The 22,445-nt window shown below is 43.1% G+C and overlaps 1 protein-coding gene across 1 annotated transcript in view; it reads left to right on the top strand.

Annotated features, from left to right (window-relative positions):
* LOC145399792 (uncharacterized) overlaps nt 1-21,383 on the top strand; it is a 150,183-nt gene extending 128,800 nt beyond the window's left edge. The window contains exons 14-20 of the mRNA XM_080272341.1: nt 5,669-5,819; nt 6,487-6,562; nt 10,966-11,142; nt 12,110-12,194; nt 12,820-12,895; nt 14,210-14,348; nt 21,276-21,383. Coding sequence (XP_080128467.1) covers nt 5,669-5,819; nt 6,487-6,562; nt 10,966-11,142; nt 12,110-12,194; nt 12,820-12,895; nt 14,210-14,348; nt 21,276-21,383 — 812 coding nt within the window. The remainder of the gene's footprint in view (nt 1-5,668; nt 5,820-6,486; nt 6,563-10,965; nt 11,143-12,109; nt 12,195-12,819; nt 12,896-14,209; nt 14,349-21,275) is intronic.
* Nucleotides 21,384-22,445: the final 1,062 nt, after the last annotated feature.

Here is a 22,445-nt window from a genome sequence, read left to right as displayed (position 1 = left end):
ACTCGTATAGCCTATTCATCCTTTTTCATCCTATTTCTCGTGATCAGTGACAGACAGAGACGATGTTACGGCCACATATCATTTCCACAGCATTTCTTCCTAATTATATTCTTCTTATTTTCTAGTACACCCCTACTAATCAGTTGTTATAGTTCAGTATTCAGCTTTTATTCGATCTGAACCAAAGTTGTTGGAAGGTTAAGGGTTGGGGAAGAAAGAATAAATTTGAATTTCAGAGTAGTCTGTCTAACTATTTTAAGCCAAATTAAAGCGACGAGAGTATAGCTGTCACACGCAGGCATAAACACAAAATGCTCTCCACATGCACTACTTCCCTCAGTCTATATACACATACTCCACTTTTTTTATTTACTTATTTTTCGATAACACTACAAATCAGTGTCGCTGAATTTGGATTAAGACTAGAGAACCAAATTCCAAAAAACGTAATGCAGAAGGTGCATATCTTGTACATTTTATTCTCTACGGCCCGTCACATCAAGACTTACGAGAAAGCAGAGATTTTAAGCAACCATGTGAAGGAAATTCGCTGAGTGAACTCTTATTTGGAAAAGAAAAGACAAAAAAGGGAAAGATTAATGCATAAATCCTGGATAAAAAGGGGGAAATAATAAAGAAAAGTGAACTCAGACACAAGCTGAAGTAGATGCAGTAAAGAAGGCTGTTTCTTAGCACAATATTAGGCCTATTTTCTTGGCGTAGGAGATCTCGTGCAGTACTCCCTTTGCTATTTATCAAGCCCACGCTCGTGAAACAAGAGCGAGTGTTGAGGTGTGTGTGTGTGTGTGTGTGTGTGTGTGTGTGTGTGTGTGTGTGTGTGTTAAAATATTTCGCACAGTTTTTTTCCTAATTTAACCAAGTTTGATGGAATGGTTGAGGTTCAGCCACGGAGAAATTATTTTGCTTTCAGTACAATAGGTTAAAGGTCAGGGTCACAGAGTTAGGTTAAATGCTGACCTAGCAAAGTCAGATTAGACAGTTTTCACCCAATTTAGACCAAACTTAGAGGACGGGTTGACGGTACGGCAAAAATATTGTGTTTCAATTTTGAGAACAATCAAGGATGAAGGTCACAGGGCAAGGTAAAATTTCCACCTGTGTGTGTGTATGTGTAAACAAAGTAGGTCAGATAGTTTTGATCCGATTTTAAACAAACTTGGTGAAAGGGCTGAGAGTCAGACAAGAAGTTAAGCTGTCGTTTTTGTAGAGCAGTTGGTCAATAGTCCAAGTTACAGGTCAAGGTCAACTCGAACAGTTTTAATCAAATTTAGACCAAACTATATGATGTAGTCGATGATGAAGTAAGAATAAAAGTACCTGTATTCCATTCTGAGAACAGTGAGACAAACGTCAGGGTCGCAGGGGAAAGTCAGCTCGAACAGTTTTTATCTGATTTGAGCCAAACTTGGGGGAAGCGTTAAGAGTCAGGCAAGAACGAATAAATACAATTTTGAGAACAATTAGTCACAGGGAAAGATCATAGGTGAAGGTTCCCGGGCGAGTCAACACAAACAGCTTTGATTCGATCTGAACCAAAGTTGTTGGAAGATTAAGGGTTAGGGAAGAAAGGATTAATTTGATTTTTAAAGTAGTCTGTCTAAGATCAAGGTCACAGGGCAGAGTAAAAAATTCGTCTCACACACCAGTTGGGGGTCACGGATGTTGCATATTTCACTTAGATATTGTAGGCTCGAATATACTGTTCATATACTTGTAACATAGACGTAGCTTGTATATGTTAACTACGAGATGTTAATGATAAGTAATGTGCGATTTAAAGCAGTAATAATAAGTTGCCACGAAGTCTGTGCCATGGAGGACACGACCCAAACACCGACAAAGTGTGATGAATCAGTGGTGAGGCTCATGAACCCAAGGGTGCTAGGCCCAGAGGTGTGCTGATGTGGTGCGGTCCCGGAAGGAAGCCGTCAAACACGCGCACAGCACGCTAGTCACCTCCTCAGGCATTCTCAGTACCTTCCAGTTCTTCTGCCTGTCCCTCATCACGCGGTCTTGGAGGTCGATACACCAGAAGGGGAAGGGCTCATCGTGGAGTAAGATGTAAAAGATAATCCCCAACGACCACACGTCAGCCTTAAAGGGATCATAGGGCTCTTGGTGTGTCACTTCGGGTGCCATGCTGTACCCTGTCCCCACCCACGACATCGATAAACTCGGGACATTGCCTTGGCTCAGCCCGAAGTCTGCGAGGACGACGTCGAAGTGGGGATGCTCTTCCGAGAACACCCCCTTCACTAACATATTCTCCAGTTTTACGTCGCGGTGAGCGAAGTTCTGGGAGTGGACGTAGGTGAGGGCACTGACTAGCTGGCGGAATATGCAACGGACATGCTTAAGGTTGAGCTTGGCCTCGGGGTCCCAGAGATGGTCGTGCATGTCCCCGAGGGCGTAGTATGGCATGATTAACGCTGTGGTCATGCGGTGGCTTCCAATGGCCAGGATGTTGACCACGTGGGGGTGGGTCAGGGCACGAGCGGCCGCCACCTCGCTATGCGTATGGGGCCCGCTGATTATCTTGCACACGAGCTTTCGAGAGGTGACGAGTGAGGTGGCCAGGTACACATTCCCGTAGCCACCTTCCCCCACCAGCTCGCCCAGCGTCCACACCTTTCCATCGTAGGTGATATGCATTTTTAGTTTCAGCCTGCAGTCCACCGGTGCACGTCCGGATGAGCCACAGGCCACAGTAACAACTCCAGCCCAATGAGGTAGTTTTTTTTTTTTTTTTTTAAGTAATAGATTTTTCTTTTTGGCTGGTGCGAGTGAAAGCTCACTGGTATGATCAATGGAAAGGGGACTGATAGGGAATGTTTGTGGCTTTGAGTAGGGTGAATAGGATAAGAAACATTGTTTGGTGACGGCTGTGAAGGAAGTCTGTTGATAGTAGGTTAGAAGAGTGTGCTTGATTAGAATGATCACAGGGAGTGAAATGGTACACAGCATACACGGTGACGAAACGGGAACGGCAGTGTGCGAGTCACTTTTAAGAAGTAGTAGACCTTGGAAGAAGGTGGATGGATAAGTTTGGTAAATGAGTTTGTTAGAAATGAAGTGGCATGGAAGCCGATGAAGCAAAGGGACTGATAAGAAAAGGGAATGGTGGGGTGAAGTCTGTGCAGAAAAGTCCATGAATAAGATATGATACACTTTCTGTAAGCTGGTGGTCGGCGGAATGACTTTATCGGATGTCTACAGCGGAAAAAGAACTTAGAAGCTGTGATTCACCATATAAATCTAACAAGCCTAATCATTGTCATAATCTTGACCTATGGGAAGTTTTCCCACCTAAGGATGTACAGTAGTAAAGTAAGGTCCAGCAATAAAGACTGTGAGAACGAGATGAGAACTATTCATAGTGTAACGGTACGGAGACTGCTTCTGTGAGTTCACCCTCTAGGTTGCCATAATAGTATCCTGTCCATTTAGTACCTTCTCATCCCTTTTAAAGTGCAGCGACTGACAGTGTAATAAAAATATTAATACGCTGAATTTTTCACATCTGTAGCCTATTTCCTGATGCTGTGACCATTCTCAAGTGACTTTTTTAATCCTCATCTTAAACATAACCTTCACCTTTAAGCTCTTCCGCATCTCACTGACACACTTTCTTAAAGCACTACTCCATCCACAATACGCAAGCACCGGTTCTATGATCTGTTTCATATAAGAGTTGCATGGTGCTGTGACTCTGCCTTTGTGCATTTACCCTCACGTTTGACCTATTAGAAACCATTCCAGTTAAATTCATTCCCATACCACTGACACACGATATATAGGCACCAATTCACAATATACCATCAAAGCAGTGCTGTATTTACAATTTTTTTTTTTTTTCACATCAGTGCTGCATGGTATTTTCACCCTGCCTTTCTGAACTGACCTTCGCTTTTCGCTCATATTTCGTCTCACTGACACATAAAATACAGGCAGAAGCTCACAGTAAAAAATAATAATAATAAAAAATAAAAAGTCATATCTCACCCGGTGCTACATGATGTTGTCACGAAACTCAAGTAAGTTTATCATCACATTGGAGACCTATTAGAAGCCATATCCATGAATCTCATCCTGTTCTCTCAGACACACAACGTGGAAGGTCTAGCTCAGAATGAAAAAAAAGATAAAAACTATTACATTCCATTTCCACAACAATGCTCCATGGGACTGTGAGTGTTCGATATTTCATGGTATTGTGACTCCGCTCTTGTGAATTTATCCCAGCGTTTGACCTATTAGGGATATTGGCTGTGTGTGTGTGTGTGTGTGTGTGTGTGTACCAGCTCTGACACCTGCCTTCACTTCCCCTCCCCCCACTGACAGGCTCTGGAATATCCCTAATGGTGTTCTGATGTAACCTGCCAACACCCTTTAGCCCCGCTCCCCCTTTTTACCATTTTCGTTGTGTAGGGATTAGGGGTTAACAAGAGGGACGGGAGGGACCGCTTGAATTTGTTCAGGGTGTGTACTACGAAATCCTTAAGGCATATTCCCTTTTAACCTTTTTTAATCATTAGCAAGCAAACATACTCGTATTTGGAGTTGACTGAGTGGATTTTCTTGGGGTTAACAAGAGAAACTGGAAAGCACGGTTGCATTTGTTCAGTGCTCGTCGTATGAAATTCTTACATTCCTTTTTATATCATTACCGCCTGACCTTATACACGTATCCATCCGACCTTTTATATACTGGTACTTGAAGTCTACTGAGTGGATCTTCTGTATGAGAAACAAGTTAATCACCTTCCTTCACCCACACTTCCTTCATGGCTGAAATGTACATTCTCTCCATTTTTTCTCTTATGTTCATACTGGCACAACCCCCAGTAAAGTACTAGACTATGGGTAGTATTATGACTAAATGCGTATTATAGGGTCGTTTGCGCACACACACACACACACACACACACACACACACACACACACACACACACACACACACACACACACACACACACACACACACACACACACACACACACACACACACACACACACACACACACACACACACACACACCTCCACGAACCATTGGGGATTATTTTTTTCTTTACAACAGACGGATTTGTAAATGTTTGACGTACGCATTTAATCCAGTTTCCATTGCACTTATTTGCTCAACAGAACACAGTCATTTATTGGGCAGCCCTGCTTTGAACACTCTCTCTCTCTCTCTCTCTCTCTCTCTCTCTCTCTCTCTCTCTCTCTCTAAAGATGCTTGAAATTCCACGGAAATGCCCTTCTACTTTTTCCATGCACGTCTGTTGTAACACTGATAGGGACAATTTTTAGAATTTAAAACACCTCTTCAGAAAATATCTATTGACATCAAATTAAAACTGACTCATCTACAACCCTGTTCCAACCATCGCGCCAAGTTTCATCACAATCCTTTTTGCTGCCCCCCCCCCCCCACACACACACCTAGGAATATGGTTTTTAACTACCCTTGCTGACAGTACATACCATTTTTAGGTCAGTTGATGCAAAAAGAAACGGCAAAACGTCATCAATGAGAGGTGTGGAGTAGGGAAAAGGGATGAGATAACAAGTAACAAAGGTATAGAAGAAATGCAGTCTAGGTGATATTGGTAAACTAACTCTGGATTATTTTCGTGTGGGCGCCAGAGGTCGAGACAGCATTCAAGGAGGGTCGCATCGCCAGTCTGATCGGCGTTGAGGGCGGCCATGCCATCCAGAACTCCCTGGGGGTCCTGCGTGCGTTGAGAGACCTGGGTGTGCGTTACCTCACCCTCACCCACACCTGCAGCACGCCATGGTGAGTATCCATCCCTGTCCATCCACACCTATACCTTTTTCTATACACCTGCACTAGCTCCCACACTAGTACCTTCACACCTGTACCAGTATGAGTATCCACACATTTGCGCCCCTACCCTCACACCAGTTGTCCCTACACCTGCACCAGTACCTCCACACCAGCATCCTCTACTACCTGCATAGGTCTCCAGCACCTTGTTATCTCCAGACAGTTTACTTATTTTTGGAGAGATCCTTTGAACTGGAGAGGATAAACATGGCCTCAGTAAATCCTTCAGTATCAGGGGCGTTTCCAAAGCTAAAAAATGTCACCTGGCTGTAACAAGAATGAAATAAAAAAGAACACCTTAGTGATGAAATTCTGAGTCACTGTACGGACCTGTGACTAGCATCCAGGTTCCCAGAGGGCAGTTGATAGGCACTAAAACTGCATTCGTAGCACCTCATCCTAAACGATGTACTTTGCTTGTTACACCTTTACATCCCAACGCATGCTACATATGCAAAATAGGCCTATGTCGATGCTAAGCAGATATAAATAACATACAAGAGAATACCAAGGCATAGTACTCGCCTGAATAATACGCTGTGAAGGAAGATGTGCTACGAAGTCCCCAGTACCAGCACAAATACGGTTGTTAATCTAAGTCTTCTTCTTACTTCAGGGCGGAGTGTGCGCGGGCCAAGGAGTCTGACGAGGAGGACCCCAATGCACCTAGGGGACTCACCTTCTTCGGCAAGGTGAGGCTCTTTTCGGTTCGGTTCAGTTAGTCTCAGTTCTATACAGTCCTGACCTGGTCAGACCAGGTCAGTTCAGTTTGGGTGGGTCGTGTAGGTTCTGGGTGGGTCAGGGCAGATTTGGTTGGTTCAGTTCGACATGGCACAGTTCACTTCAGTTCATTCTGGTTAGGATCAGATCATTTCGGTCTCGGTTGGGTTCAAGTAGCAGTGAATCCGTTCATTTCTGTCTGATTCGGTTCGGTTTGATACGGTTGTTGATCGGAAGTCGAGGTTGGGGGAAGGAGTGTCCAAGGGTCGTGTATTCTTGTGGACTCTGGAGGCTCCCTAGCATCTCGATGCACAATGAATCCGTCACTACGAAAGGTCTCACGAAAGCTGGATAAAATCGTCTGGCAGTAACAAAAATGAATCATAAAAGACTCCACCGTACTGAATGGGTTACCAGAAATAGTTTGTTACCCTATCATTGCGAGAGGCCTGCCTTATGTTGAATAAGATTATCTGGCGGCAACAAGAGTAAAATAATAAGATGGCATTCGGGTTAGTGTGAATAGTTTATGATAACTTCACTGTGACAAGTCTTTCATATGATAACGAATCGATGAACTCTTTGCTTACTATGGAGAGTTTATTCTAACCTGACAAAGACTTCTAAGTCCTAACCCCTCTAAGCTCTGCTGATGGCCACGCGCAGGCAGATTGTAGGGTTCGTTTGACTTGTAACCAAAGAGAATCAGTCCTAGCTCATAACCAGGGCTCATTTATTTTCATGTAGCCACGATTTAGTATTCAAGTTCTGAGAGTTTTCTAATTCCATCAGGTGAGAACAGACCGACTATGACACCTCATTCTTATGCTTTTCTTTTAGCTGCACCTCACCTGTGAGCGCGTTGCTCTTTTCTTGGTGGTATCTATTATTAGAGTACAGAGTTCACAAGTCTCAGTTAAAAAGTCACAACGTTAACCACGATCATTTTTCCCGACATTTTCTCTGATATCAAGAATCAAAATCCTCTGACATTAATCGGAATAAAATACAAAGTTTGTGTGCGGCAGCTAAGCGGTTTTCACAAAACTATTTGATATTTTACAGCAGAAAAGTCCCACGCACCTCCAACGAAGCACAACCTGCAGATTACCCGAGTAATGGCTGCATTCTGTATTTTTTCTCTAACGCCCTTGCTTAAGAGGGGCGCTTTCATGTGGTGGCACCGATACAACTGGGCAGCTCCACTGTTTTGCTACACAAACGTTCCTCAGATCCCTCCCGATCCCCCAAGAGGAGGATGGTGGGCTACAGAAGGGCAGCTTAAGCTAGCAGTCCACTAAGTTTACCTTTCAGATGAGCCTGGGGCAACAACAGGAACAACATAAACTCGAACACATTATGAAAAATCTTTCTGTGCTTGTAAATTTCCCTTGCCGCTCCCCCTTCTTCAGTCATTTAACCCCATCAACCCGACTAGCCTTCGTCTTCAGTTTTTCAATCTTACTTCCATTAGAGGCTGTAGTTTTTACTTTATTCCTGCTACCTTTGGTACTCTTTACTCAGCTTAAGTGAGTCTCTGTTGAAGTGGAGAAGTTAAATATAGTTTTCAATAACTCTTTCACTATACGAAGTCTCCCCTAAGTTGAAAAATAAGCCTGTACATAGCAAGAATCCTTCACTACCCCATTCATTGTTGGAGGTCCTTTCTAAGTTGCATATAACTGTCTAGTGATGGCAGGTATTAGGTAAATAAATACGTCATCGTGTTGAGAGAACTAAAATTTTGAGCACTTCCTGCATCGTTCATCATTTAGCGATGTCAAAGCAGAAAGCTGGAGGGAATAACAGGCATTTTCTTCAAACAATTTTTATGCAGTCGACCAGAAAGCTGTTTTCACTTTTCCCTTTTTACATATTGAAACAGTGGACGAAATATTTGAAAATATTCCCCTGTAACTTTCCATTTATGTGTGTGTCTGTTATATTTTACCCGCTCAGCACATAAAAACGATCCTTATGCAACATGAAATGCATTCCCCGTTCAGAATTATTTACCTAAGGAAAACACACGAACAACAGTAACGCTTACTGAAAAGACCATGATCGCGTAGGTAAGGATAAATTTTAATCAATTCTCTTTTGCTTTCATTTCACATAAATAAATGGTGTGGGTGTTGTATAAGTTCGTAGTCATACTGTGTCACTCTCTTCAGTCCAGTGCAGCCGACATTTAAAACTTATTCTTTCTCGCGTCAAATGCCGCCGACATTTTTATCTTATTCTTGATCGCTTCAAACGAGCTCATTCAGCATAGTATAGTCCTCTCGAAAATTAAGGCTTAGATACAGCCTTAATTTAAACCTTACACGATTAGGTGGCTCTCCTCAGCTAAATAAAATCGTCTGCTAGCAAAGCAAACTACACAAAGACGCAATCGCATTCGAGGAGTCAATGTATCTCTGAGCTGCTCTATTTTCACATATTTAGTCGATATAAGAGTTTCATATTATATTTTCCCCAAGTTCATTGTCGGACAGTTTTTGTTACTCATAGTACATTATTCTCACTCAGTTATCCACTTCATTACTCACTGAAGCATGGGACGTCTTATAAAATCGTATTCTTTCTCCCTATTACTGTGTGATCTATATCAGTTTTGTAGAGTCCATTATTATAGACAAAGACACTATAGGCCACATCTAACCCATGCCGTTTGAAAAGTCCATCTTGTTGCTTAAATCACTGACTCAAAATATCAATAATGAATTTAAAAAAGAAAGTCATTGGACAGAAAAGCTAAAAGGGATGTATAGAATAATAAGTGAAAAAAAAAATGAAACCCAGAAGTAATGGGCATTGGCAGGGGCCTTTCTCCACGTCATTGAATTATCCTCCGTGCAATACGAGACGGGAGGAATGGTAGTGTGGAAGGTGTCAGAGTGAAGTGTGGTGGTATGAGGTTTGTGTGCGAGGTGCTGGGTGGCGTAGTAGTGTGAGGTGCATGTGTGGGTTGGTAATGTGTGGTGTATGTGAGGTGTGTTAGTGAGATGTTGAAGTGTGTGTGTGTGTGTGTGTGTGTGTGTGTGTGTGTGTGTGTGTGTGTGTGTGTGTGTGTGTGTGTGTGTGTGTGTGTGTGTGTGTGTGTGTGTGTGTGTGTGTGTGTGTGTGTGTAAGATGTAGCAGTGTGAAGTGTAAATGTGTGATGCAGTAGTGTGGGGTGTACAGTATGTTTATGGTGTGGCAGTGTGAGATGCGTGTGTGGTGTGGTAGTGGGAGCATGTGGTAGTGTGCGGCATGGCTGTATACTGGTTTATGTTTGAGATGTGGGCGTGTGGAGCTGGCAGTGAGAGGTTTATGTGTGGAGAGTGGGTAGTGTGACATATCTGTATCATATGGCGGTATAAGAGGTGTGTGTGTGTGTGTGTGTGTGTGTGTGTGTGTGTGTGTGTGTGTGCGTGTGTGTGTGTGTGTGTGTGTGTGTGTGTGTGGAGAAGTGTGAGGTTTGACGGTGTGAAATGTGTGAAGTGTTGTGGTGTCTTCTACTGAACGATGTCCTTGCTGTCTCCCTTTAATTCAGTACTATCTAATGGTAGAGCTAAAGTGGCAATGATCCATTAACTATCAGTTCGGTGCTACATTACTGATATTGTGCTGGTGGTGCGTGTGCAGTACAGTACATGTAATATTAGATACTAACGCTTAATATGAGAGCTAAATAATAAACTCTGGTACGGAGACTCAGTATGCTCACACTTAACATTCCAGACATATAGGAATCATAAATGTACTGGATTCAATGTTATTTTGTATTCTTAATTTTGTCTTGCGCGAATCCTTAGCAATAAATGGGTTTACGATTAACACTGGGTTAGGCGCTGACGAAGAGCCTACACATGGTGACGCTGTGCATTCTGAGTGGCTTGTCTGCGGCATCCACCCGGGAACCAAACTTCCTCATAATACAATACATGTCGCCGACGAAAGGCCCCTGCTTCGAGCCTGGTAAATGCTGTCTACCATAAGGGGCGCTGGATCCATGCACGGTGTGTATTGTACTGTACCTGTAGGATGGCCTCACAGAATTTATTACATATCTTTCATTGTCGGGTCTACTCGACAAGACAGACCGGTGTTCAGAATCAGCAGTTACAAGTTCTCGTTTGCTGAGCACGTGACAAGAAAATGTGTGTGGTATGCGGTCCTTTATCTTAATATTAACAATTTCTCTTATCTTCCTAAATATTCGTTCATTTCCCTCAGTCCCAGAGTCATCATTATTATCATCATCATCATCATCATTGTCCTTGGTTTCTCCTCAGACAGTGGTGAGGGAAATGAACCGTCTGGGCTGGTGGTGAACCTGTCCCAAGTGTATCATCATCATCATCATCATCACTACTGGTCTATCCCTCAGACAGTGGTGCGTGAGATGAACCGCCTGGGTCTGCTGGTGGACCTGTCCCACGTGTCCCAGGCCACCATGAGGGCTGCCCTGAAGGTGTCCCGCGCACCCGTCATCTTCAGCCACTCCTCCGTCTACGCCATCTGCAAGAACCCCAGGAACATCCCAGATGATATACTTAGAAACGTGGTGAGTGCAGTGACAGCTAAGTATGCTATCCCACTTTATCTGTCTGCCTGTCCATGTGACCTCTTTCCGAAAGAGCCCCAGGATTGTGTTGAGCTGAAATTCTCGAATAAGTAAGACAGACGACCATGTACTTATAACATATAGGGCGAAGGTGTGAACACGCCTCCAGTATGTTTCTGTAACTTATGAAGCATGCAATGGTGATAAAACACGTCTGGCCTTTTTGTACCATTGCTGACTCCTTTCTGTTATGTGGAATGTAGACTGAACACATCTAAAAGTTACAGGCGATCCATAGGTGACCAGTTATGGGTTTCCTTACACCTTACGCTGTCAGTTTTAATAATCGGCCTTAAGCACAATGCATATTCATCGCTTCTTAACTGACTGGAATAATATATTATAGCTCGTCTCAATCGGGTGGAACTGAAACTTATTTTCTTATAACCTGTCCATCTGCCAGTAAAAACTGACTATGGACTAAAGTTTTACTCTGAAGTTTCCGTAAACAACTGCCTTCTCTTCGGTAATATAAATCATATTCAATTGTGTATTGCGAAAGATGAAGAAAACTGTCGTCGAATCGTGAAGAATTAAAGAGATTAATCCTATCACAGTCATAGTTCCATTATTTCCCTGTTCTTGCTACTCCCAGACAGTTATAAGCAGATCAAGGAACATTTTCCGAGCTGGAGAAACTATATCTTCTCATTAACCCTTTTACTACAAGAGGTTCCCATGAGTCGATAATGGCGCCTGGGGGTAACGAAAAATGAATCTTCGGGCTGAAGGGGTTCATTTTGTTCCCTATCCTTTTTTCCGAATTGAGGACCTGGATATAACATCGAGTTGCATCATAGGGGAGGAGTGGGACTAAGTAAGAACCGACTGTATGCAATAAATGATCATTATGCACTCGACTGGCCATTTACCTAAGCCTTCTCTCCTCTCCTCCCGCCCCCCCCAGACGGTGAACGGTGGCGTAGTAATGATCAGCTTCTACAACTACTTCCTAACCTGCAGCGAGGGTGGCACCATCAATGACGTCATCGGTAAGCTCTCAACCCATCACCAGGTCTAGAGAACCAGACGGCTTAGGTCTTCAACCGAATCAAGTATGGAATGTTGAGATATTTGTACTGGATCTACCTCTTCCGTATTGTACTCTCCTGTGTCGTTATTATTAAAATAATTATATTACTGGTTATAGTAGTAGTAACAGTAATAGAATATTTTTGAATTTCCTATGTTCCTAAGTTTAATCAAATTCTTCAGCAGCAGTAGCAGTACTAGAAGTAATAGTAGTAGTAGTTGTAGTAGCAGTAGTAGTAGTAGAAATAGCCATAGTAGTAGTGGTGGTGGTGGTGGTGGTGGTGGTGGTGATAGTAGTACAGTAGTAGTAGTAGTAGTAGTAACAGTAGGATCCCATTGAATTTCTTTATGATCTAGAGTCTAATAAAACTCTTCAACGTTAACTGGTATAAATTTCAGAAATACAGTGTCCACAGTTAACAGTTAAATGGCAGAGCTCTGCTCGCCTTTATCCACATCTATCGACATGTTTAGATATATAGACAGATAGATATGAGGAAGGGAGAGAATAGATTAATGTAGGGTCATAAACATATTTGGCTCCAAAAGCTTTCTTTATAACTAAAAGCAGGTGCTTCTCCCCAGAACACATCAACCACGTGAGGAAGGTGGCAGGGGTGGACCACGTGGGCATCGGAGCTGACTTCGATGGAATAAACAAGTGGGTTTTGACTGCCTCTATTGACGAAGTCCCACTTCAATTCAGCCCGTAGATTTTCAGGCTGGCAAGACGCTTGCAAAAGCTTTTTTCTCCATTGGCCTTTTTTCACCCGACAATACAACTGGGGATCAAAACTATTGTGGGTCGGAAAGAATGGGACTTGGTAAAAATTGGAACTCTGTCTAATTCAGTGCAGTGTATTTACAGGATGTATATGCTTTGTGTTTTGGTTCAATTTAGTAGATGTGTGCTAGACCGTCTTTAATTTGTATGCATCATTTTCGTCTCTTATCAGTCTGATTATAATGATCTTCAGTGTCTCCTTCAATTATGTAACTTCATTTAATGTTTATTCAGTTTCATTCTACTTTGATGGTGGGGTAACTTCAGATATATGATTCGTTATATATATATATTACACATCTTTTTTTTTTTACAAGTGTCTTCGATACTGTATGATTTCTTTCCATTGTCCATACCTGAATTTCCATAATATATTCCACTCTCTTCTGTTCCATGCATAATTATCTATTTATATCACATAATTTTGCGTTAATGATTCATTTTCACTTATTTTATTTGTAACCCTCACGTACATTGTATAGGATTTCCCCTGCTTTTATGTCTGAATAATCATGTTGTGTTGGCTGGGAGTTGTGAGTTCAGGAAATGTGAATTTTGAAGTTCTAACTTACAAGTTCCGACTTCTGAACTTCACAACTTTGGTTTGGAAGTCCTTAATTCTGTAAGTGTAAATTTACAGGTTATGGGTTTTGAAGCCAGTAACATGGAATTTCTGAATGCTTGGGTTGCGAATGTGGAACTTCTGATTTTTAGAATTCCGCACCTGAAACCACTGCTTAATTTTTTGTGCTCTCAAAACTTCAAAATGTAATTCTGCATTTAGGATCATTTTGTAACTTGCTGGCAGTGTAGATGACATAAAAAATATAAATAAGATACAAGAGATTTACAATTTGTAGTATGTAAAACGAAATGCCGATAAGATATTAGTAAGGTGTAATATGTAAAATGATCTGCTATGGATGTAGGTTATTTTATTTCTGCAGGCACTATCAGTTATTAAAAGACGCTAATAACGTGAAAGACAGCATTAAGATTAGTATGTAAAATGGATCGCTGAATATGTTACTTATTTTTGCAGCCAATAACGACTTCAAATGACATAACACACAAGAGAACGGTAAGGTGTAGTATGCAAAATGAATCGCTAAGGAGAACATGCTACAAAACCTTCTAAGCAGACGAGACAGTGACCCTACGACTTCTAATACCCCACCCCCTTCTCCCCAGGCTGCCCCAGGGCCTAGAGGACGTGTCAACTTACCCAACCCTCTTCGCCGAGCTGCTGGCTGACCCCACCTGGACCCTATCCGACCTGAGGAAGCTGGCAGGGGAGAATCTCTTGAGGGTCATGCGACAGGCGGAACAGGTGACTCAACTTTTGCCTTCCCCAGTAATTCGCGCGCGCGCGCGTGCGTGCGTGTGTGTGTGTGTGTGTGTGTGTGTGTGTGTGTGTGTGTGTGTGTGTGTGTGTGTGTGTGTGTGTGTGCTTTGTTTTCTCACACTGTATTTCGTATCGGTTATTTTTTTTATTTGTCTCGCCTTTTATTTTGCGTCTGTTCAACTCTTCTCTCATCTTGTATTTCATCATTTATTCTGCATTTTGTGTCTTCGGAACTTTTGCTTTATTCCGTATATCCTGTCTGCTGTGCTTTTGTCTCATTCTGTTTTTAGCATCGTCTGAAATTTTATACTGAGATTGTTTAAGTTGGCAGAACAAGTGGCTAAACTCTTGCCACACTTGGTATATTCTGATTTTATGTTTTGATCATTTTTAGTTTTTATCTGATTCATTGTCTGTTTCGCATTTTATAAACTTTTGTCTCATTCTGTATTTCATGTTGTTAATGTTTTCAGCCCATTCACTAAATCATACATTGAGTTTAGTCTGGCAGAGCAGATGACCAAATTTTCGCCCTGTATTTTGTCTTATGAACTTCTGTCTCATGCTTCATGCCGTGCCATTTAAAGTTTTGTCTGAGTGTGTATTTCGTGTCTGTCAAACATTTGTCTTATACAGTATTTCGTGTTTCCTAAAATTCATCATGTATTATTCATTGTTCTGTGTGTTTTAAACTTATGTTTTATTATTTTGTGTCTTCTAAGGATTTGTCTAAACTTTTTTTTACTATGATGTCGCGTTTTCCGAACTTTTGCCTTTCTGTATTTAGCTTCATCTAAACATTTACCACACCGTGTATTTCTTTTCTTTTATAGCATTGCCTCATTTTGAATGTGCAGTATCTCGTACGATTATCTAATGAACTATATCTTAGAACTGTCTGAAGGTAGCAAGAATATATAGATAGATAGATAGATGGATAGATAGATATGTGTGTGTGTGTGTGTGTGTGTGTGTGTGTGTGTGTGTGTGTGTACATATAAATATAGTTGTGTAGTCTGGCTGAAAATATTGAGTGAGTGCCAGACTGTATAACTTTGTTGTGTAAGTTTAGCAGAACCATTCAGCTCTGTAACAGTTGAAAATTTGCATTTATTTAACCATTGTCTGGCGGGAAAAACCATTGTATCCTGTTTCAGCATTCCCAAATTGTATTTTATTCAGCTGAGTGCTTCAATGGAGCCTGGGAGTGTTAGATAACTGTAAAACTTAACGACGTACTTTGTCGTGTAAGCTCTGCCGCACCCTTCAGCTCTATAGCAGGAGAGGATTTAAACTTAATTAATTCCGCGTAATGTAAGGCGAGACGTACAGGACAAGGTTCTAAAAGCTTGTCTCGCGCAGCACTTTAATTGGTCTTGGCAACGTATTCTCGTTGGCTTGGCTGATATTGCAATACAATGTCATCTACGATTTATTTTTCCTCTTACAGCGTAAGTCTTTCACTACGAAGGCGTATTTCATGATTTAATAACAGAGGAACCTATAGTAGCCGCAGCGAGAAATGAACGCTGTGGTGGGGCAGCCGGGATGACCTGGGATTCCCCCACTGTAGCCATATTTACATGTCACCGACCATCGGCCACCGCTGCAGCCCCGCTCCATGATCCTTACCCTGTGTCTCTGGCTTTCTCTTTCTCTCTCGGTTTCTATATAAACTGCTGTATTTCCGAAACTAATTATGAAATTATTATGACTTTTGTTCCACACCACCTTTGAGGTAAAAATCAAGGAGAGTTTTCTGTATAAAGGTTTCCCCCCCCTCCTAAATGTGGCATATGAACGGGGGAGTGCGGCCTTGCCGATACCTCCGCCTGACCTATAATTATACACTAGCCAGAACTGACCTGCCCTCAGACAAGGGGGGGGAAACCTTTATACAGAAAACTCTCCTTGATTTTTACCTCAAAGGTGGTGTGGAACAAAAGTCATAATAATTTCATAATTAGTTTCGGAAATACAGCAGTTTATATAGAAACCGAGAGAGAAAGAGAAAGCCAGAGACACAGGGTAAGGATCATGGAGCGGGGCTGCAGCGGTGGCCGATGGTCGGTGACATCCTACCTCTATGGTCGGTGACATGAGGATATGGCTACAGTGGGGGAATCCCCGGATGACCGGCTGCCCCACCACAGCGTTCATTTCTCGCTGCGGCTACTATAGTGATGCCTTTGTAGAACCCCATAATGTTCCATTGTCTGGGACCCTGGATAGCCACTCCCGCTGTGTGACAACCCCTCGGGGTTCCATTTTACCCACTGACCTGCTTTCCTCCTTTAGCCCATTTCCCCAGGGATGTATTAACCATGGACCTATTCCAATCATGGACTTAGATTCCCACTGCCCAACCACCCACTTACCCTTTCCCACCAACCATGTTCACCCACCCACCCACCTACCCTACCAATCCACACACCCACCTTCCCACCCACCGTGTCCACCAACTCACCCACATTCCCTCCCTCCCCACCCATTCACCTACCCACGCTGCCTCACCACACCCATCCAACCCTGCCCGCCCACTTTGCCGCCACATCCACTCTCCCGCCCGCCCTACCCCTCCACACCCACCCATCAATTAAACCCTGTTCACTCACTCCACCCGTCCTGCCCTCCCCACCAATCCGTCCACCCATCCGACCCATTGTAGCCAATAATGATAACGTTGTAGGAATAAAAGCCTGTCTGGTATTTTGTTACCATGTCTCCACCAAGCTGACTTGATTATTTCCGATTACTTTTGACCTTGTCCATCAGGAGGGCCACTTTACCGGCTGTAATGTACACATTTAGATTCGTCATGAAAAGATACACATGTTAAAGCTTTATATATAAATAAATAAGTAAATATATATATATATATATATATATATATATATATATATATATATATATATATATATATATATATATATATATATATATATCTTGACACTGCAAAACTGTCATATTCAGCTTTGGCGACATTTTTCAAGCAGGAGGTGTCAGATATACCCTTCACTTATCTTTTCAGTACAAACCTACTCCCAGTCTGGAAAATGTCAGTTTGAAGTATAGGTAAAAAAATGAATCTGCGCCCTCTTGCAGAAGTTACTGACCTCTTATCTGTCATCATATCTCGTTTAAAAGATACAGAAAATCTGCAAGAGGAAAGTTAGGCATAATGTGCAGACTAATGTCTGAGAGAAAAAATAAGTTTCCTACTCTGACTACATTACGGCTGTGAATTTCACAACATTGTATATTGTTCAGATGTAAGAATTACGCCTATCTAAATATTGAAGTTCTGCTGATTGTAGAAATTTTCTATGTAAACATTAATATGTGGTTATAATTCCACCAATACGTAGCAAGTATTGCCGAACCTGAGATGCCAAAGGGAAGACAAAACTGCAGCCCTTGATGTCATTTTTGAAACTACAGTACATGCGAGCAGCTAAAGGTAATGCATCTTTTGTGTTTCGTTGCTAAATGCATAACTGAAAGTGGAATTCAGGCCAACCCTATCTTGTTTTCACAGGTGTTTTAAAACTGTCTTTAATAAATTAGGGACTTGCCTAACCCTGGCGTACCCAGTTCCAGTAATATGGCTGTTATAATCGCGTCCTTCGGCATATCTGTGACATTTTTAAAAACATATACTTTCAAAACCAGTACTATTTTGTTGTTGTTGTTGTTCTTAATGGTGTGATCACTGTGGTGGTGGTGGTGGTGGTGGTGGTGTTCCTTATGCTTAACAAGGCACGAGCCCGGTGGACTACAGAATGAAGTTACCCTTTTCCTATAGTCCCCCATCCTCCTGTCGAGGGATAGGGAGGCATTTAAGGGATGTTTGTATAACCGTCCTGCTCTGACGTTGCCAGGGTACCGTATATAACAATGGTATGTGCAAAACATCTGAGGCATCCAATATGTCTGATGGCCAAAAATCAACAAAATCCAAACCTGTGTTCGTAACTCTCTCGTGGTTGTGTCTTCTCATGTATTTAATTTCAGCGTACACCAGACTTTTTTTCACCTCAGAGTGAATCATAGGCGCTAGGAAGTGTCAATATTGTCACCGTTAACCTTCTCATGGACGGAACAACTCTAGCATTTCATTCCAGTGACGCCAAACAATATTATTAAGCTGAGAGTGAGACTTAGGAGCCTGAGAGTGCTAATAACCACCTCACAGTGCTGCGATAAATGTAACTGCTGTCGTTTTTCCCTTCTTGAGTCTCAGCATCTTGAAGTGTCTCTCACCTTCCTCTTGTGTCTCTGACCTCGCCCACTTCTCTCTCTCCTGACTTCCTTGCCTCCTGCCTAACCTACCTCCAACCTCTCTTACCTTCTGCCTACACTACCCATACCTCTCCTGCCCTCTCCCTACCCTGCTTCCTACCTCCTGCCTCTCCATCCTGACTCCAGCCTACCTCTCCTGATATCTCCTTCCCACCTCCTGTCTCCCTTTCTACCTCTTGTTACCTACTACCTTTTCTGCTTATCTCCTGTCTCTCCTGCCTACCTTCTGCCTCATCTACCTACCTCTTGTCTCTTCTACCCACCTCCGGCCTCTTCTACCTACGTCCTGCCTCTTCTACCTACCTCCCGCCTCTTCTACCTACCTCCTGCCTCTCTTGTCTGTCTCCTGCTTCTCCTGACTATCTCCTTCCTACATCCTCCCTCTCCCTTCTCCCTCCTACCTCTCCTGCCTACCTCTAATTTACCTCTTGCCTCTCCCGCCTTCCTCCTATCTCTCCTCCCTAACTTCATCTTACCTCTTGCCTCTCACTCCTACCTCGAGCTTATTACCTCTTGCCTCTCCTTCTACATCCTTACTGCTCAGTCTCTGTGATCATCCTCTTCTATCTGCCTCCTGCCTCTCCTGTCGACTTTCTTCCTACTTCTGTCTTCTCCTGTCTACTTTCTCCCTCTCATACCTACCTTCTAACGACCTGCTTTCTACCTGTCCTCTTAACACTCAGCATCACTCACCTGCTTACCTTGTCTACCTCGTGCTTACCTCCATCCTGCCTACCTACTTCCTTCCTATCTGCCTCCTGCCTACCTACCTCCTGCCTCCAACCACTTACCCACTTACTTCTTGCTATTTCCTGTCCGCATCCTACCTATCTCCTGCCTACCTCCAGTCTGCTCCTCCTGTCTCCCACCTTCTCTCCTTCCTTCCTGCCTCCTACTTACCGCCTTCTTTCCTCCTGCCTGCCTGCCGCCTCTCCTCAGCCAGTCCTCGTGCCAATGTCGTACCTGCCTCTTCCACGCCTCGATCCTTCTTCCAGTCTCTCTCCCTCCTGCTTCCCTCCTTCTTTCCTCCTTCCTGCTCCCTTCCTACTTCCGTCCTTCTTTCCTTCTTCCTGCCTCCTTCCTACCTCCCCCCTGCCTCCCTCCTTCTTTCCTCCTTCCTACCTCCCCATGCCTCCCTCCTTCTTTCCTCCTTCCTACCTCCCCATGCCTCCCTCCTTCTTTCCTCCTTCCTGACTCCCTCCTTCTTTCCTCCCTCCTTCTTTCCTCCCTCCTTCTTTCCTCCCTCCTTCTTTCCTCCTTCCTGCCTCCTGCCCCTCCTCAGGCGGTCCTCGTGCCGGGATTGTGAGTTAATTGAGACTTAATTGTTCTTAAGTCGCGGGCGAGGAAGTGCAATAAACCCAGCTGTCTGGTTATTGCACGGCGAGAGAGAGAGAGAGAGAGAGAGAGAGAGAGAGAGAGAGAGAGAGATACAGACAGGCAGACAAATAGACAGACAGATACACGGACAAACAAACAGACAGAGACAAAGACGGGAACAAACAGGGTGATAAATAGGCAGATAGAGGAGACCTGAGATAGATAGACTGATAGATAGATAATAGTAATAAACAGAGATAGGATAGATACTAGAGAGAGAGAGAGCGAGAGAGAGAGAGAAAGTTGTCTAGTTATTGTGTTCGTCTCGTTTCTTGGCCTGGTTGATGTCATGGCGGGGAAGAGAAATTGTGTGTGTGTGTGTGTGTGTGTGTGTGTGTGTGTGTGTGTGTGTGTGTGTGTGTGTGTGACAGAGGAAGGTGTGAGGGAGAGAGAGAGAGAGAGAGTGTGTGTGTGTGTGTGTGTGTGTGTGTGTGTGTGTGTGTGTGTGTGTGTGTGTGTGTGTGTGTTTATACCTTATGTAAATGGGAAACGGGGTTAAAATGATGATGATTATGATGATGATGACGATGACGATGACGATGACGATGATGATGGTGGTGGTGGTGAGGAGGAGGAGGAAGATTGGCTCTAAATAAATTGTCTCATATTTTAGTTTATATCAGTTCTATCCTTTTCGCCCAGCATCTCGTCTTTTTCGATAGCAGACACAACGTGGAGGGGAAGGTAATACATTCTCTAATTTTAGCAGTTGTAATGCTGTCCTCTGTTTCACTCACTACCTCCTCTTCTCCCCTCTGATCTGACTGGAGGTACAGCAGCAGAATGTTAAGACGGGACGAGGAGGAGGAAGGGGAGGAGAAGGAGGAGGAGGAGGAGTTGATTTAAACAGGCTCCATATTAAGCAGAGTTGGTTTAAACAGTCGTCATATTAAGCAGTATATGTTACCCATCTTCAGCTCATAGAAGCAATTATCTTCAACTCACAGAATTAAATTTCCATATTACGTCTCGTGTTTCGGTTTCTAGGAATGTTTGTCATGTTTTTCATTCACTATCTCGTTTTTCCCTTTAACGGCAGATTGAGGCATCATACGAGAAGGAAAGGGTTTAAACACTCCATATAAAATCTGTCTCTTTCCTCCCCTGAGATTCGACTGGAGCTATAACATCAGAAGAGGGGACTGACTACATTAATTCTGGTCTGCGTTTCAGTCTGTATTAATATCTGTACCGTGTTTCCTTCCCATGTAGTATATTATCATTTCCTTTAAGGTGCGGCTGGAACTACAACGTCAGAATGTGAAGCCGTACGAGGAGGAGGTATCGTCCGACGGTGACCCTCAGCCCTGTTTCTACCGCTTCACCCGAGACGCAGAGTGACCTCACCACCGTTCACGTCTCCTGTACTGCAGTAACATCACGTGTTCTCAACCGACACCAAGTAATATCCGACTGTCATACTTCTTTTCAAGCCAACATGATCCTGTTACCTCCCAGTGTCTTACTTATTCTCTGCCAACTTCGAGGGACCTAATTCTCAACCACCATCTAGTGACGTCCAAGTATTTTGCACATTGTCAGTCACAGTGATCTACAGCATCTTACAAATTCTCGAGCCAAGATCACCGAGTTATATCCTAGCATCTCACGTATTCTGAGCCACTATCAAGAGACTTCTCAGTATCTTCTGCAACATTAACAACTGCCAGAGGGTCTCCTGCATCCTTTGGTAAACGCCCAGACTTTTTTTTTTTTTCAGCACCAAGTGACTCGAGCTATTCCTGTGACAACGAGAGATTTCTAGCGACCCCTTAAACCTTGAACTAAATTCTCAAGTGTTAAGCCTATCAGTAGTAAAACAATTTCTATTTTTATTCTTGCTCCTTACAAGCAATTTTACTCAGCTAAGGATAGTTTTTTGAAGTGGGGGAGTTAGATATAATCTTCACCAGTCCCTTCACGACAAAAAATCATCCTTAAACTGACTCCAGTTGCTTGGTGGTGACGTGATTAAGACAAAAATATTTCATCATATGAAGGGCTTAAGGGTCGTATCCTGTGAGCATATAGTGGAAGGCCTTCTAACACCTCTTCTTTAGTTATTTATTTTCCACATTACACATTAATATTCTCTTGTAGGTGTTTATTGTATACTTGTAAATATGGACAGAATTTGCATAAATGTAACATGAATAATAATGTGTCATGGCATAAACCGGTAAGGAAGAGGTGCTAGAAAGTCTCCTAAGCTGTGGACAATACGGACCTAAGAATGACCCCCGAGACTAGCCTGTCACACCAGACTCACACACTGTATTTCCAGTTTGGCAGGGCGAATTCCAAGTGAACATTGAGTGGCTTCCCCTCACTCTACTTCAACTTCAACAAATCGACCAATCTTTCTTGCAACTACTCATGTCACGCCGGACTCCCAGTCTTATC

Source organism: Coenobita brevimanus, chromosome 50, assembly GCF_032717465.1.
Source record: "Coenobita brevimanus isolate Jiangsu-jjx chromosome 50, ASM3271746v2, whole genome shotgun sequence".
Taxonomy (NCBI): Eukaryota; Metazoa; Arthropoda; class Malacostraca; order Decapoda; family Coenobitidae; genus Coenobita; species Coenobita brevimanus.
Note: the sequence above shows the minus strand (reverse complement) of the source record. Positions and strands in the feature narration are given on the sequence as shown.